A 19,020-nucleotide genomic window follows, 5' to 3' on the forward strand; every position below is an offset into this window, starting at 1 on the left:
CTGGTCTCGGCTGGTTGGAACCTCCGTCTCTTTGGGCAATGATAGGCCCAGTGACCCTCTCCATTGCAGAAGTAACACCTGTCTGTTGGTTGTGAACTGGTGAAGTACTCATTCTGGTTGTAGATACCGGTACGAGGTCCTGTGCGGGTTTGTAATCCTTGGGCAGCCGGGTATTTGTAGTTTCTAGATACTTCTCTTGTAGATGCTGATGAAGTTTTACGAAAAGGCTCATCTTGAGGAACTAGGAGACTCTCTGGTTCTGGAATATAAGGAGCAGAACGGGTGCTTACTTTGTTACGTCTCTTAGCTTTGGCCCGGTAGTCGGCTTGTCTTAACTTTGTTGCGTCGTCGGTCCCCTCTGAAATAGGGTCGTCTATATATTCGTCCACTACGTCCCACCCGTACTTGTCGGCTATTCGAAGAAGCTTATTTCTTTCCTTTAGGGCCTTTATGCTCTTTTCTAGGTACTGAATGGCTAAAGCCGGGGAATCTTTCTCTATGAATTTGAGGGTCTTTTCAAGTTCTGTTAAACGTTCTCCGTTAAAACTAAATTGCTTTTCATTACCGTCGTACCTGAATTTAGGAGTCTGTTTTACCGGAGGAACACTTTCAACTTCTTTAGCACCAATTCGCGTGTCAATCTCCTTGAATAACTCTTCGTTGTGCTTTCTCAATGTCAAATCAAGGCTCTGGATAAACAGCGATAAGGCATCCTCAGGTGAAAATCGAGTAGACCCTTCACGTTCTTCACTGCGTTGAATTCGTATAGGCGATTCCGGTTCAGGTTCACTCATATTACCAAGGTCAGTATACGTGTCGATCTGATCAGTATTTTTTTCTCGACAAGAGAAAGGGCGCGAAATCCAGATATATATGTGTGAAAACCGAATTACTGCGGATATAAGCGTATGCGAATATTTATACGCCAAATTAAGAAATGAATGTAGTTGTAGTTCAGTAATTTAAAAAAACAAAATTAAAAATCGTTGTGTCTGATCACATAATTAAAGTTTTAGACCTTCTAAGTTAAATTCAAATACAAATTTCAATTACTAGTATATAAATTTCAATAGGTATATATAAAAATATTTATATTTATATATATTAATGTATAGAATGATTTTTAATCTACAGTTAAAAAGTATATCATAACCTTTTTTCCAATTTTGATATTTGCAACCATGATACATAGAAAAAAGGGAATATTTAGAAAAAATATATTTAACTTTTATTAGGCCTGTTCTAGAATATTCTTCTGAAGTTTGGGATAATTGCAGACAGTTGAATTCTGAAAGATTAGAAAAATTACAACTGGAAGCAGCACGTATTGTCACTGGTCTAACAAGCTATGCTAGCACTCACTCACTTTATTTAGAGACGGGATGGGAAAAATTAAAGGTTAGACGGGAAGTTAAGAAATTAACCTTATTTTACAAGATTCTGAAAGAGAATGCCCCAGAATACTTATTAGATTTAATACCCCCTACAGTTGCAGAAACAAACAATTACAATCTACGAAGCAGTCAAAATATATACCAAACCTCTAGCAGACTGTCTCTTTATCAGGAATCATTTATTCCATCTAGTATCAAACTGTGGAATTCGCTTGATTTAAGTGTTAGATTTGAACTTTCTTTAAATATGTTTAAATTAAAAATTAAACAGAAGTATTATAAAAACAAATCACCCCCTACATATTTCAATATTGGCGATAGATATTTAAATGTTTTACACGCAAGATTAAGAAACAAATGCAGTGCCCTGAACATGGATCTGTATCACGCTAATATTAAAACTAATGCAATGTGTCAATGTGGTTATTTATACGAAAATGCCCAACATTATTTCCTCTCGTATAAAAATTATACAGTGCAAAGGAATACCTTATTTTTTGAACTTAGAAAAAGAAAATATACCTACCGACTTTGAAAATTTAATGTACGGCAATGCTTTATTTACTTTTAACATAAACAGGCTAATTTTTATAAAAGTGCAGAATTATATTAAAGAGACCAATCGCTTTTCATAGTTTATAGACATTATGGTTAAATATATACCAATAACAATGTTATAACCTTTTGTTGACTTCGAATGAAATTTTGTTCATTTTTTCCTAAGGCAGCAACCATTTGATTTTCGGGGGGGGGGCTATGGTTTTTTTTCGGAAAAAAAAGTTTGTTTCCAGGTTTTGGTGAAAAAATTAATTTGTTTTGGCCCCCGAGAAAAAAAAAATTTTGTTTCACCCTCAGCTGCCACTATATGTAATGCTAAAATTGAAAGAAAAAAAATGTTTTCGGTTTGTCGCTAAAAAAATTGATTGTTCTTTGCCGCCCCCCCCCCCTCCCCGAAAATCAAATGGTTGCTGCCTAAGACATGGATCATCAATTTGATTTTAGTATATAATTCATCAGTTGACAACAACAATTTAACTTATGTCTTTAAAATACAGTAACAACTTACCTTTTGAGGGAATATGTATTCCAAGATTAATACAACCTACCAGGTAGGTCTATCATAAAAATTTACGGTCAACTCGACTTTTAGAAATAGATGAGCCATGTCGTTTAAATTCTCGTTAGTTTCATGTCCTCATATTAATATTGTTTATGATGTTATTATTATGTATTTCATTTGTGTTCGGTTATTTATTATTTGTATGTAATGGAGAAGACGTTCTAAGTTGCAAAACTTGTGTCTAATCCTATTGTCAATGTTTTTGGACAATAAAATATGTTTAAACTAGATGTAATTGTTCTGCGTGTATTATCTTCAACTTGCTATTTTTATTATTTTAATAGTTCATAAAGAAAGGGATGGTAACTCAAGATCTCATGTCAAAAACCCTTTGAAAAACATTTAAATAATAGACTCTTTGTTGAACATTAATAAATGATATTAAAATGTAGAATTTTTGTTTAGTGTTATCAAGCTAAAAAATACCAGAGAGCCAGTAGAAATAATTTTGAAATATTGATAACGGCGATTGAAAAAAATCTACATTCATGAAACCTCTTCTTAAAAATGCACTTGAAGAACAGAAATAATTAAAAAGAGTATATACGAATATATATATATATATATATAAAACGATAAAACGTCTGGATAGTAGTAGACGGTTTTCCCCACGAGGGCGCTGGATCGTTACGAGTAACGATACATGTACACAATAAATAAATTATATATACACCTAAAAAGTGTACACAACAACTCCAAATACAAAAAAAGGTAACTATAAATGTAATTATTTATAAATACTTCGGATAACAGATATCTTTCCACAGTGAGATTCTTGTGTTAAATGAATCATATTTAAGTCTTCTTAGATTTAACTGTTACAATCTTGAAATTTATACACTAAAAAAAACAAACCGAATAGCACCATTCTTAAAATGAATTAAACATGACATAGGTTATATGGATTATTACAACAGAAAGTTCAAATATATGCTTTAAATACAAATAATAATGTGCGATATGAACAGGCAAAAATCTAAAACTTTAACGGGAACGACAATTATGATGTATGATTACGTCAATAAAATTACCAAATAGACAGCACTGAACGATCTACATTTATAAATATCTTAAATTGACAGAGTTAAGTAGCTGCAACAGACTTTGAATATTTAAACATCGCGAACAAACAGCCGTTAAAAAGTAATGATAAGTTTTGAATAGGTATAACTAGAAGAACGTGGCTTGGTACTTTTACATCCCTCAAAAAATGAAGATTATAACCAGTCTAAAAGGGTACAACATAAAAATAACAATAAGATGAACAAATGTTAGATATTTCGGATAGCAGATAACCTTCATCAGTATGATCACGATTTAAAATGAATAATGTCAATCTATTATACTTCAGACACGCTGGTACAATATAAAAAAAAATCCATACACGACCTATCTTTTTTTATCATGTTTATTGCAGATGATTAATATTAAAGACTTTTAAGCGCTAAATAAGTCTTCTTTTCTTTGTATTATTCTTCTCTCCGCTGATAAGTGATATCCCATCCACCACTAGATGCAAATTCTGTATAAACAACACCCGGTTCAATTATCAGAATATATAAACTTTACAAGTACTAATTCCTGAAAAATTGTAATAACCAGCAGTTTCAAGGTAAATGCAAAGCTACATGTTTTTTTAACTCTATAATGGATTCTAGAAGTGCAATTCTTTACCAAGTTATCTTGAAAAAAATACTCTTGTATGTGTGTAGTTTTGTTTGTTGATGTTTCAATACTGCCTTTTTCCTTATTATTTACCTTGGGTTTTGTTACTTTTTAAAATTTGCATCTAGAACTGTCTTTTCATTGCAAAACATTTAAAATTAAATCTTGTAACGTCCGTTTATTAACTCGACGTCATATCTGACATTACGTTTTCAAACTAGTGTCAAATATTCTAATCCTCTAATATCGACGTCCAATTCGACGTTATGAATAACAACACCAGCGTACGATTGGTGATGCCTACAAATTCCATCAAATCATTATTTTTCAAATTGATATTTGTTCATAGTATCTGTATATTTTGGTGAAGAAGCTTACAAAAACTACCAAATGTCTACATAATTGTTATAATTATAAATTGCAAACATAAATAAATGACAATAAGACAATCACTGACACTGGCGTCAATTAGTAGTGTACATCGGTATGAGTCTTATATGTATGCTTATTCACATCAAAATTGCCTGCGGCTAAAAAACTTTTTTACACTGATAAAGGTAGTCATACCTAGATTTCACAGCATACAAAAGATGAGATGAGATAGTGACATGAATATTTACTATAAGGGCATGGCTTTAAGTGAAGATTGATATATCAATTAATTTTTTTCTAAACTACGATCATATCAATAAATACTTGTTGAATCTGTCTTCTGTTTTTGTATCCCAAAGTATTTATCGCCAATCAAGGTTTGATAAAAGTTACGCGAAGTCAAACGAAATGAAATGCATTTCATATGTTTAGTTATATATGAATAAATAGTGTGCAATGCATCAGCATTGGAATGGAATCCACACAATCTTAGTGCATCAGATTCGGAGCAACATCCACAAAAAAACAGTCAAGTCTAAAGCGGCTATTGTGCATGCTTTAAGTACACACATATATAATCGCGTACAATAATATATACTATGAATTTTCGAATAGGAAATCAAAACCGATTGATAATAGTTATAGTGCTATGATGAATTTGTATTTCCTGTAAAATAAGTGTACATACCAAATGCATTGGCATATATTCAATTTTATATGTTTCCTTATTGTAAATTAAATGATTGAGGATGGCTTTACATTATATGTTCTTTTTATTGATATCCTTTTTAATCGTGTATGAAAATAATTCTGACATTTGTAACAGACGAAATAGGTATGTTTTAATTTTTTGTTGGACAGAAACTATGTAATTGAACAAAATTATGTCGGCAAGAAGGAAATGTCAAAAACTCCTATGATATTTTAGAGATGACGTGAACTTGTTTCCTACTTTTAATTTATATTCCCTATTTAAAAACTTGATGGAATGATACGTTAACAAGAATACTAGTTTATTTTGTTGTTAGAAGTATTATCGAATATCACAGATAAATCAATTGCTATGACTATAATCAACAGCAGCACCTGGGTGTATCGATTAGATTTTTTGTTCAATATCCTAAAAACGAAATATGGGGCAAGTATTCATCTAACTAGTAATCAATTCTCAAATACAAAAAAAACAACATTTCAAATGACGTATAACGACAGAGATACGTATCATTACTATCTTTCCAAGTAAATCTTAGAGCTTTTATAAGAAGAGACATTTGTTTGAAAGCAAAAAGAGATTTATATTTTTGTAATCAAATATTGACTTTTGTGTTAGAATAATTAACTGATTTTGTTTAAATGACTACGTACATAGAAGGAAATATGTGTTCTCAAAATTATTTAAACCATCAAGGGATATTAAATATTATTTTTATTTTGTTAACGAAAAAAAAAGAATCTTAAAATCTAAATATTTAAATATCGAGTAGCATGAAATCTAGTCAAGATAGATGTTTTCTCAATTGAGGTACTCGTGTAGTTACCATTGTTTTAATATTATTGTTTATGATTAATTTCAGAATATCAATCAAAGAAAGTTATAATAGATTTTTGCAAAAATTAAATGAAAATTTAAATCACTGAAAATGCTGTCAAACATTCTATACATAAGCATTAGAGCAGGAATCAGTGTTTATTTTTTTTGTTGCAATTAACATCGAACTTGGAACCACTGCTTACTGACAGTTTTTGTAAATTATACTTTGCTCCTTTTTTGTTTTTGTTAGTTTGTTTAGCTTGTATTTGTTTAACGTGTTGATCTGATTAGTCATACACCTTCAAACTGATGACTTTAATAGTTTTTCTGACAACGAACATTTTAAGGTTACATACTTGTCCTATTGTGAAGAGGAACTTTGTCGTGCCTGTACAAGTTAGACCAGCCCGTTGGTTTTCTCGCCTGAATTATTTCACATTTTGTCTTGATATTCATTTATTATAGCTTACTAGTATACGGTACATACTTTGTATATTGTTCAAGGCCTTATTGTGACCCATAATTGTTTATATCCTCAAATGTTGGTCTTTAGTAACAGAGAAATCCCATTGGTAATCATACTGCAGCTGCTTATTTTCTATATCTTTAATTACTTCCAAAATATATTAACAAATCTCATTTTTTTATTAATGTTTGATGCCTTTTCTTTTCTGATATTTGCAGTTCACTTTTGTAATGAGATGTTTTGATATGGTTTTTAGTTTATTTTTTGAAATAACATGCTCTTTTGAAATAGAAAAAAAAACCTAACATGTATGAATTTACTGTTTTGTCCCAAGATCGTCAAAACCTAACAGAGAACCTCCACATAATAATGTTCTCTTTTGCATGCGTCTCTTTTTCTATCTATGAACATATTTTTTATTATTATTCCTCCTTGTACGTTTACTGTAAACAGAGGGAAGGAAGATACAAGAGGAACATTCAAACTCATAAATCGAAAAAAAAAACGCACAATGACATGGCTAAAAAATAAATAAAAAACAAACAGGCAAACAAGAGTACACGAAACAAAACATAGACAACTGAAGACTGAGCACATGAACCAAATCAAAACTGAGTAGTGTACGCAGATCCTGCTCCAATTTTGGAACCCATTGTGTTGCTCATGTTAGTACAGATTCGGTAAATTATCTACTTCGGTAAAAGGGAACGGGATCCTACTAATGACATAAGGAACATTTTCTCTATCATCTGTGAAAAATTTTATTACGTTCAACCCACTCGTGATGGCGTCTGTAAAATTTTACAAAAGGACGATTTCAAATTCCCCATTTGGAAATCTTGATTTGATAGGGTTCTTGTGAGTAGCAACTCTTTACGACCATCTTTTTTGTGTCGTAAATTTTTGTATTTAACCTACACACATGATCAATTCCTTGTTGAAAGTAAAGATTTGAGACAGACTTAGCAGTATTTGTTGTATTCTTTATCTCAAGTTCAACCTACTCACCAAATTTGGAATCAATTAGTGACAGAACATTATCTATATTATTTTCTTTTTTATTTTTTGTTTTTAAGGATTTTGTTTTGATTCCAGCAATTTTTTGTTCAACTAGCACTTGTTTATCATTTTATCTTCGTTAATATGTATAAAAAAATTTAACCATAACGTCTTAACCGTCTTAACCGATTGTAGAACTAAAGAATTAAATTTTTCAACAATCCGTTTTAAATTTCTAAGCTTGGGTGCTTATTTCTAACATGTTCTTGTTCAATTTTTCTAGTTCACTAAGTTTAATTATGTAGTTGCTCATTACACATTATGCTTTTTGTCATAAGAAAATTAAATTGAGAGTTGTATAATTGGAAGGTAGACAAATATCATTCTAAAGTATCAGGGGAAAAACAAATACATGTGTAGCAACATTTTGAATCTTTACCAAAGGAAAGTGATGTACTAGAGGATATTAAGAAAACGTTTTCATAGCGGTCCTTGCTAATAGACTTTCTGTAAAGCAGAACAGTAAAAGACAAATAGGCGTACGTAATACAATGAAAACATTAATGATTATCAATGTGTTGTATCATTTAGTTTTGAGACCATTGGAGGAACACAATATAGAATACAATATTATTGCTGTAATAATGCCATCAAACGCAATGGAACATGTAAACGTAAGTAAGGCAGAATCAGGTATAGTATACATCTAGATAATTTCCTAATATTTTGATATTGATGAAAACAATTATGTGCGTTTATGCCAAACGCAATAAATTTGTACCTATGCACATAAGATTTTAAACAAGCATTCAGTAATTGAATAGTAATTTAATTTCTGAATGATTTTTTCAAAATTTATTGATTGGCGGAAAAAATGACCACATTATTGATATTCATGTCAAAACCGAAGTGTTGACTACTGGGCTGGTGATACCATAGGGGACGAAACGTCCACCAACAGTGGCATCGAACCAGTGGTGTAAATAGTTATCAAAGGTACCAGGATTATAATTTAGTACGCCAGACGCGCGTTTCGTCTACATAAGACTCCTCAGTGACGCTCATATCAAAATATTTACAAAGCCAAACAAGTAAAAAGTTGAAGAGCACTGAGGATCCAAAGTTCCAAAAAGTTAAGCCAAATACGGCTGAGGTAATCTATGCCTGGGATAAGAAAATCCTTAGTTTTTCGAAAAATTCAGTTTTGTAAACAGGAAATTTGTAAAAATGACCGCATTATTGATATTCATGTCAACACCGAAGTGTTGACTACTTGGCTGGTGATATCCTCGGGAACGAAACGTCCACCAGCAGTGACATCGACCCAGTGATGTAAATAGTTATCAAAGGTACCAGGATTATAATTTAGTACGCCAGACGCGCGTTTCGTCTACATAAGACTCATCAGTGACGATCATATTAAAATATTTATAAAGCCAAACAAGTAAAACGTTCTATTTTATTTTGCTCCTTTGTTATTATAGCAGGCGTTCGGAATACACCTAACACTTCAATTATAAATAAGTTTATGTCCAAAGGTGGTTCATTAACCTACCCTTTAAAAGCCTCTGCCTTCTCTTCTGATGTTTAAACATTTATTTATTGTGTAGTTGTTTTCCATCCTATCCAAGATCTTGATAGTGTTGATATTCAATTGTATCTCAATACATATTAAGTCCCCAGTACGGATACTTATTTCCATTTCCATTGTTCCCCACTTTAAATTTAACATAATACGTTTTCATATTTCTACTCTTACCTTTTTTCATTTTCTATTTTTCAATCATGACCTCAACAAGAACCATATTTATCAATACATACTAATATAATTGGGTTGTTTAACATATGTCAGTTAATGCATGACAATTGTGACAATTTATTACAGTTGGGTTGTTCCTAACATTTCCCCTAACTCAATTTCTAACTGGTTTCCCTTCAATACTACTAGTATGTCCTTTTTTCAATGAAAGCCGTTTCTTGCAGGTACTTAACATAGACACACTAAGCATTTGCACAACATAATACAGTTTTTTTTATGATGAACAGTAAAATTATTCATCTTATATGAGCATAACAATAAATACAATGCAGTTAATTAAAATATTCATTAAAATCAGGGGAGCATGCAAACGATTCATGTTTGTTTACTAATGATTCGAAATCTAACAATTATATTACCACCGACTCCGTGTATTCTAATTGTCCAAAATGTTCAGGAAGTGATTCAAATTGATTTGGAAATTCGGTTCTGAATGCCTGGAAGAGGATGAAAAAAGTTACTACCATCACATCAAGGCAATGGAAGAACAATACTTTCCACCGATGAAATTTTGTTTTAATATAACACCGATGCCTTGTCAGATATTGGTTTGACTTGTCCACACCAAACAAACCATCATTGTAACTTTAAATACATTTTGGTTTCTTGACAACCTGTTTGTGACAACCAATTCTGGATGTACTAAGGTGAAATTAAGAAAATCAAGAATTTTAAATTGATACTTTAAATCGTAAGAGCATTATTCAAGGAACAAAATAAGCTAACAATATTGAAAGGTCATGGAGCTCCTTTTCGAGATATTTGATTTTTAAAATATGGAGGAAATTTACCTTGTATTTGCATTGGTAATATTTGGGTCGCAAATCAAAAGAAAAAAGTATGTCTTATATGAAATGGTAAATGGGTGTTATGGGGCAATTTTTTTTTAACTTGTATTGTATTGTAAATAACCAAGGAGTCCGAAAATCTGACACAAATTTCAAAACCTCATCTAAGTACATCTTTAAAATAACTCGCTACAATATCACATGTTTTATGTTTTTTTAGTTTTTGAGGGGAATATATATTACAGTCATTTCCTAGGAATTGAACCAAAAACACATTCTATCATTTGGCGCATTCTTTCAAATTTGTTTTTCCATATAGCTCCTTATGAGTATTTATCATACATTTCTGGCTATCAAATGTTTATGTAGGATTGTTTTTGATATAGTTAAATCCTTTTTTCAAAACTATTTGAAAGAAAACAAAAAGACATGAAAAATATATAAAACAGACAGTAAATGTAAAACTAAAATACTCCTAGTTTGGTTCGTAAAGGTTCATGTACTCGAATAACACAATGGGGGTAAGGATCTGCAATTAAAATATCCGTATGACATCGGTAGTTATATAAGACACCCAGATTGGTCGATCGATGTATTAATCTACCATATTTTACAATAAATTATATTGCAGCATGTCCAGAAGGTTATAGTACAGATGACAAGACAGAAAAATGTTCTCCATGTTCAGGAAATCAATACGGCGAAAATTGTGGATATAGCTGTTTCTGCTCGGGAAATGAACGGTAAGACACGCGATTATGAAATTAGATATTGTAAATATATCAACTTCCACTAGGGGAAATAATGGAATATAAAAACCTCCTCAAACCCCTGCCCAAAATTTATCTGGCGAAAGGTCGCGTAAGAGGTCAGATAATTTGTATGTACATTATTGTTAAAAAAAAGTAATCTAAACAGTATGTACATGTACATTGGTTGTCTGGTTCAAATCGTTTTATCGAATATGATCAGGTTTATTCGTGTGACTACAAAATTAATACAGGTTTAGTTTTGGTACTGACAAGTCTAGATAAAAGATTTTTTTTTTTTTTTTTTTTTTTTTTAAATATAAAACATATTTTATTACCAATCGCCTGTTACATACTCAGTTGCCCAGGCGGGCAACTAAGGGGGCCCCAATTGCTACAGTCTCATTTGTCGGGGGGAAAGCAAATGAGAAAAAAAACCGACTATAGATTATTAACATCAACCTTTAAAAATATTATCTGTCCTTGTACAAAAAAAGAGGGACGAAAGATACCAAAGGGACAGTCAAACTCGTAAATCTAAAACAAACTGACAACGTCATGGCTAAAAATGAAATAGACAAACAGAAAAACAATAGTACACATGACACAACATAGAAAACTGAAGAATAAACAACACGAACCCCACCAAAAACAAGGGGTGATCTCAGGTGCTCCGGAAGGGTAATCAGATCCTGCTCCACATGCGGCACCCGTCGTGATGCTTATGTGATTACAAATCCGGTAAATAGTCTAATTCGGTAGACATGTACAAATGTACATGTTCCTGCAATCATTATCGATCTATATATCTTTACCTCTCACTATATATAACATTTTTTTTAATAAAGTATGTTTTGTATCTTTTTTTATTTCTCACAAAAGCTACCTGTATTTATTAAGCAGTTTCAAAGTATCCGTACATCAAGTATTTTGTTATGTTAATTTCAATTACATTTAAATTCTGGTCATGTGATCATTTATCACGTGCGATTTGTTAAAGGGATGTGTTAAAGTACACCCCGTATAACCCCGATACAAATGAATCCGGACGAAAAATTGACGCGTTCGAAGCGATAATCAGGACAACATTTGGGATGACAATAACTTTGAATGCCTCTCTAGAACTTATTTGAGTATATATAAATATGTCAATGAGCATGTTAGTATCTTTATTCAATTAATATACAGTTGTTGTAAGTTTTAGATATTGTATAAAACGTTTGATTAAACTGCTAGATGCAAAACGCACAGACATGGTGCAATTTCATACGGTTTACGATGTAAACAATGCTGATTATCTTTTTGTGCATACACCTTTGAGTATTAATACCTTATGCAATACTAAATAACTATACATTGAATTAATACGTGCCTTCAAATGTGCCCTATAACTTAGAATAAACGCAATATCATACAAAATAAATTTTCTCTGATTGTATTGTTCGTTCCACCAAATGTGTCGCGTTCGTTGTGCGTTCTGAAATAATCACTGTACAGTTCTTTGACAAAAACCGTGACAAACACTTTCTTGTCAAGGTTTTCGAGATGGTGTCGGCGACCCTTTTTCTATATTTTATTGTAAATGTTTATCTGTTAACTTAGTCAAAGTAGTTGAACTAAAAATATCTGTCATACAAAGCCAAAATTGAAATATGTAACTCGCGTACATCTGCTTGGAATGTTTCTATTGAAAATTGAGACTTTCAATGTTTTTCCAGATGAAATGAACAGTTAATAAAAATATATTCCAGAGAAAAGAAAGTTTCAAAAAGTATAGAACAGTCATTAAAACTTTAATGACTTCCTTTTCACAATTTGAGGCTCTTCCAAATGCCGATGTTGGTCCAAATTCGCCTAGACGAAAGCAGACATACATGAAGGAGCTCGTTGAACTTAATTTGCCGAATGCCATAGATGGCATTCCAACTGCTTTAATTTTTTTTTATTAATTTTTTTTACATGCGGAGCTTTGTAGATGTGATGTGATGGCCAGTGAGACAACTGTCCATCAAAGTTTAAATGAAGTTGGCGTATAAACTATTATAGTCCATTGTACAACATTTAACAATGAGGAAAACCTATACCATACCGCCGCCTAAAAAAGGCCCCGATATGAAAAAAAATATGAAAAAAAACCCGATTAAACTAACGGTTAATAACTTATGAAATGACAGATCTATATAACCCATGTACTGCAGGATTCTGACGTTGGACCGACAAAACAAAGTGCGGCAGGTTTAAACATGTGAGCCCCCAACCATCTCCTTAACATAGAACACTGGTGTAACAGCACAACATGATAAAAAAGTTCAGTTGCAATTGGCTAAACTCAAAATGTCGGTACAAGGCACAAAAACCATATACATAAAATATCGACAAAGGAGTAATTGTAGTAACTGATAGTTATTTCAAAGCGAATTACAACTAATAAGTAAAATCGTGTATCCAAAGTGTTTTAATCAGTATATCGTACGCTTTTAGGTAAAGACGTAATAAAACGCACGAACTTGTGCAATTCCAAATATGAACAGTATCGAGAGGATGTACGGTATTATGAGTTCTCATAAGTGTGCATAAATTGTAATAATGTTAAGTGATGTTTTGATTTAACAGGTAGAGCAAAACTTTCTATATTGCGGCCAATTGTTTTGTTTTATTTATGAAAGAATTTGGTGAAGGGTGACTGGGAGATATGCTATAAGTTATGATCACTTTGGTCTTTTTCCGATCGGCAGTAAAAACTGACTGAAGTTGGCCACCCATTTAGTTGTGTGGGATGTAACAGTACACAGTCACGTCCTGTCCGAATGGGAATATAAAATCCAATGTCTCGTGTAAAGAGAGTACCACGCTAACTACACAGTACGAACCCCTGCAAAAACTTCAAGAGAGGTCTATAAATAGCCTGTTGAAAGGCACCATTTGTGTCCTTATAAAATATACATCATTTTATCCAGTGGCAATCCAAACGTCCCTGACGTTATTCCGGAGGGTCTCCTCACAGGACTTACATGTATGTGTTGCTACTTTGTGCTTATCCTGAACATGCATGGCATATTTGCAAGTGATCGTTAAGCAACCAACAATCAGCCATTACGTACGCGTGTCATAAACAAATAAAAGGGTCCATATATTGTAAAGTACCAACAGTAAAGAATTAAGAAACACAGCAAATGTCTAAGGTTAAGTTGCTGATAGATGCTTTGCTCAACCCATAATTTACCAATGACGCCAAGGGTAACTGGGGAATATAAATATGGTCCCTGTGGTCTTCTGTGAAATAAATCAAAATTTGAATGAAATGCATATGGGTGAGTATAGACTTTAAAGGTGTTTATAATAACCAGAATTACCTGACCAATCATTTAGATTTTTGCACCACAGTAGAAAGACTGTAATGTTCGAGGAATTTAAGCATAATCTTTATACCATAAAAATTAAACAAACACAAAAACATAATTAAAGAAAGCAAACCAGTTAATATTGAGTGTTGTCTCTTCATCTTTATATCTTCAAATTAAAGTAACTGTATTACTATTGATGGCTATCAGTTACATGTTCCTTGCATACACCTATTCTTGAGCCTTAATGTAACTCTATGGTAATCTATGACCCCATTGGACCCGCCTCTGAGATTCAGGCCAAAAGGCTTAACCTATAATCCATTGATTATATTTGATTACTTTCTATATCAAATAGAAGATGCGGTATTGAAACAGCTCTTCGCAAGAGACCAAACGAAACAAAAATGAACAACTATAGATCATCGTACGGCCTTTAACAATGCTATTAAGCACACCGAAACAACAAATGTAGTCAGTGCATACGAGAAAACTAACGGCTCAATTTTGGCACAAAAGTGTGAACAAAAAAAATATATACAACCACTGAATTACAGGCTCCTGGCTTTGGACAGGCACATACAGAATATAGCGGGATTAAACATGTTAGCGGGCACCCAACCCACCCCCTAACCGTACATTGACTGTTGTATGGTAAACACTTTCAAATATACTATGAAATTAGAAATCGGACGTGTGTATCTGTATGCTTTGTCATAGTTGCATCTGTTGAGTTATTGTATTTTCCTACCAATTCACACTTTTGTATACATGAGGATTTTTTTAAATGTCAAAATTTCCTCCAAGTGTTTTTCGACAATACAACTGACATTATGGGTTGCTGTCTGCATGTTATGATGGTAAATTATTATTTTCAAACATGCATATTGGTTATAATCATATCAAAGCATAATCTAATACATGCAAAATTCATTGACAAACGCAATATTTTGTCAACGAAGCGTACAGTATAAAAAGGTGTAATGACAACGAAGCGTACACAACATGAAAATAGAGACATTTTAAAACGTGTATTTTTTTGTTTCTAGATACAACATAAACAAACGATCTTTATAAGTGTGTTGATTTATACTATGAAGTTTCCAAAAAAGTATGTTTTAAAAACTATTAGGTACGAGAAACATAATGTTTTGAATGTTTAAAAATACCAAGCACGTTTTATCATTGATATCTTCGTGCGTTTTTAATGTTTGTATAAAAAAAATGTCACATTTTTGAAAAACCTTTTAGTAACTCATGAGTATTATGGCAAAGAATATATTGGTGCAAAATATACGAAGAATAGATATTGGATTGTCTTTAAAAGTATGAATTCCTTACTGTCTGAACTCAGTGCTATACGGTGTGCTCGACTCGAACGCGTCAACGTCCGTCTCATCTGTATCGGGGTTACACAGGGTGAAGTAGTTCATTCATAAAAAAAATGAATTATTTAATGATTTTTAATTTCCAAAAGGTTTTATTTCAAAGATATGGTGAGTAAATATTTGTTTATAATTACATTAGATGTAAGTTTCATGATAATACGTTATTCTGATTGGCTAACATGTTATTCCATAAACAATTGCATCAGACAATAACATTTATCATGCATGATGACACGAGGTCCCACAAAAAAGTGCACAGGTGAATTAAATAAAACTGGATAAAAATCGTGTTTTCATGATTTTAGCTAAAAAAATGTAATTATAAGTATTGAATACTTCTTTTTGAAACTTTATAGGGTTGTAAAAGCGTTGACCGTGCGTACATTTTTAGAATGAAGCGCTTCCGCGCTTCATACAAAATGTACTTCGGTCAACGCTTTTACCACCCAATAAATTTACAAAAAGAAGCATTCAATTCTTAAATAAATTGAACCTGTTATACTACATGTCTTGTTACAATTAGATGATAATCCTGAATTACATACACAATAGAAATTACATGTAGGGAGTTAAGAGCAGTATACATATTATTATTCAATCAGTATCAAAGAGGACATTGCACTGACCTGACCACACAAAATGTATATTTATATACAAAAAATGTCACACATAATAGAAAAGGCTTCGTTTTTCGTATTCGGTTTAAAATATTTGAGCAAAAATTGCATTTCTTGTTTAATCATATTTAAAATCAACGATTTACTTATCCCTTTATTTTGATATTTTGCGATATTTCTAGTTTTCCAGATAACCCATTTCGTGATAAGAAGTACAGTATCTAAAATTTGGGTATAAGATGCATCTGCATTAATGACCCCAAATATAATACTTGTTTCCGATTTTTGTAATTTTTCGATATTTAATTGTGAACAAAATTCCAATATTTTCTAAAAAATTTCCCGCCAAACGTCTTCCACCAGTTTACAATAAATAAAAAGATGAAAAAGTGGTTCTTTTTCATTGCGAAAGTGACACTTCCCGTTTGAGCGATTCATTTTTTGTAATTTTTCTTCAGTGTAAATTATATTATGTAGTAACTTCCATTGAAGTTGTTTAGTTTTCCTGTTAGCTAAATTCTTATTCAAGGTTTCCCAAATGTATTCCCATGGTAGCTGATTCCAAAAATGTAAATTCCACTTAAACTGGCTTTTTGGAGCTGTTTTATTCTCATAGAAGTATCTTATATCTTTAAGGCATAACTTTTTGGCATCAACGACAACTCCATGTTTTATAAATTGACAAGAATTTATTATTTTTATAGGTCTATCAGAGTGACTTTGCATTTTAGAGTCTGTTTTTAAAACGTCAATTTGTTGATTTGTTAACGAAGATTTAAGGCGGCTATATTGTGCAATCCAATTTCTTTTATCTTTAAGACGGTTAAAAATATCAAAAGAATTTTTAAAGGATTTATTGTTTAAGTCCCATATATCTTTTTTTTTTTTTATTCCACTGGAGACAAAATTTGCATAATATAATGCATGTCTCTTGAACTTAAATTTAAAATTGCCGAATATATTTTCTTCTAAAAGGTCCTCTTTCGTGACCGATGTTTGGATTTTCTGTAAGTCAGACCAGGAAATTAAAAGTTCTTTATAATATTTGGACATTTGTATTTCCTTAAAACATGTAGTGTCCGAACAAGAACATATAAAAGAATCTGTATCTTTTTTTTTCGTCTAGTGACGTTCAACAGTATTTTCCTATTGCATTCCATTTTTGTGTTTTTGAGTTTAAAAAGAGGTATGTTATTGACTGTGATAACGAGTGGGGATTTATCACATATTATTTGAATATTTACAAGTTGAATATATCCTCAACTCGCTTAGATTTAACATGTGAAATACAAACATTTGGATACACATACGAATCTACAAAATCAAAGAATCGACATATCTTCATTTAAAAGCTCTTGACAGACATATTTGTATTTCAATGAACCTGGTCTTTTTTTTCAGAATTTTTTTTGTATATATCCGGTTTGTCGATAGCAGTTCGGGATTGTTTTTTCCAATGTATTATAATACTCTTCATGCTTAATTTTGATCTATTTATTCATTTCGTTACTAAATGTGAAAATTTATAATTTAAAATCTTTTAAAAACAACTAGATAGATTAGCAAGTAATCACAGATACCTATCCCGCAGTCACATAAAGCGTGTATTTGTGTACTTTTGGACAGAAACTCCGACGATTTTTTTAAATTAAAATGTTTTCTATAAAAAAAAACTATGCTTTTCTTATATACTTAGGAATGACATAATAGAAAAGAAGAGCACTTTATAATGTTTTCATATTGAAAATGACGCGCCCTATCTTGCATATGTAATACTTAGTAATGCACACACAAACACAAAAAGGTAGCTTTTTCCAATCATTTATACTAGAACAAACCCGCGAAATTTCGCGGGCATTCAGAGCGTAGTTGAAAGTATATAAAGTGTTGTTGCAAGAATTTGGTAAAAATATGTGGATTGACTGGAGAATTTCAGGAAAGTATCAAAAGTCATAGGTACTTTTGGAAAATCGCGGGCATTTAGAGCGTAGTTGAAAGTATGTAAAATGTTGTTGGAAGAATTTTGTAAAATATTGAATGACTGGAGAATTTCAGGAAAAATATCAAAAGTCATAGGTACTTGGGGACAGGAATATGTTTTTTTAAAACCCTCCTCTCTTATTTCCAAAATTCCCACTGTTGGTCGTCTATGAATTTCAATATTTAGAATGGTATGCACATTCAATTAATGAGCCTGTAATTCAGTGGTTGTCGTTTGTTTGTGTATTACATATTTGTTCTTCGTTTATTTTTTAGTTTACATAATGCCGTTAGTTTTCTCGTTTGAATATGTTTTACATTGTCATTCGGGGCCTATTATAGCCTACCATGCAGTATAGGCTTTGTTAGTTGTTGAAGGCCGTACGGTGGCCTATAATTGTAAATTTCTGTGTCATTTTGGTCTTTTGTGGTGAGTTATCTCAACATGGCAATCATACCACATCTTCTTTTTTGCAATCAACTATTGTTTGTAAAAAAATTAATAAGGCCACACCAATTTGATTCCTTGTTCGACGGACCCGCCCGCATCTATTTTTTTCAAAACAGAATTTTTTTATTTTTTTTATATTCCCGCTTCCCGCATCCGGAAATGTAATCATGTCCATTTCCCGCACCGTTTTTTTTTTTTGTTAATATTATAAAAGAACAAAAAATCGGTTACTTTCCCCCTTACTTATATTCCCTATTAAAAATGTTCGTTTTTAGAATAAAGTACAAAGAAACTTCTGAAGGATTTGCCTTCAACTGCAATTATATTGTATGCTGGCGAA

The 19,020-nt window shown here is 31.9% G+C and overlaps 1 protein-coding gene across 1 annotated transcript in view; it reads left to right on the top strand.

Annotated features, from left to right (window-relative positions):
* Positions 1 to 937: 937 nt before the first annotated feature.
* Positions 938 to 19,020, top strand: part of LOC139483951 (uncharacterized) — a 201,899-nt gene continuing 183,816 nt past the window's right edge. The window contains exons 1-4 of the mRNA XM_071267674.1: positions 938 to 957; positions 1,236 to 1,667; positions 8,139 to 8,221; positions 10,786 to 10,897. Coding sequence (XP_071123775.1) covers positions 938 to 957; positions 1,236 to 1,667; positions 8,139 to 8,221; positions 10,786 to 10,897 — 647 coding nt within the window. The remainder of the gene's footprint in view (positions 958 to 1,235; positions 1,668 to 8,138; positions 8,222 to 10,785; positions 10,898 to 19,020) is intronic.

The sequence above is a fragment of the Mytilus edulis genome, chromosome 8 (genome assembly GCF_963676685.1).
Source record: "Mytilus edulis chromosome 8, xbMytEdul2.2, whole genome shotgun sequence".
NCBI classification, from domain to species: Eukaryota; Metazoa; Mollusca; class Bivalvia; order Mytilida; family Mytilidae; genus Mytilus; species Mytilus edulis.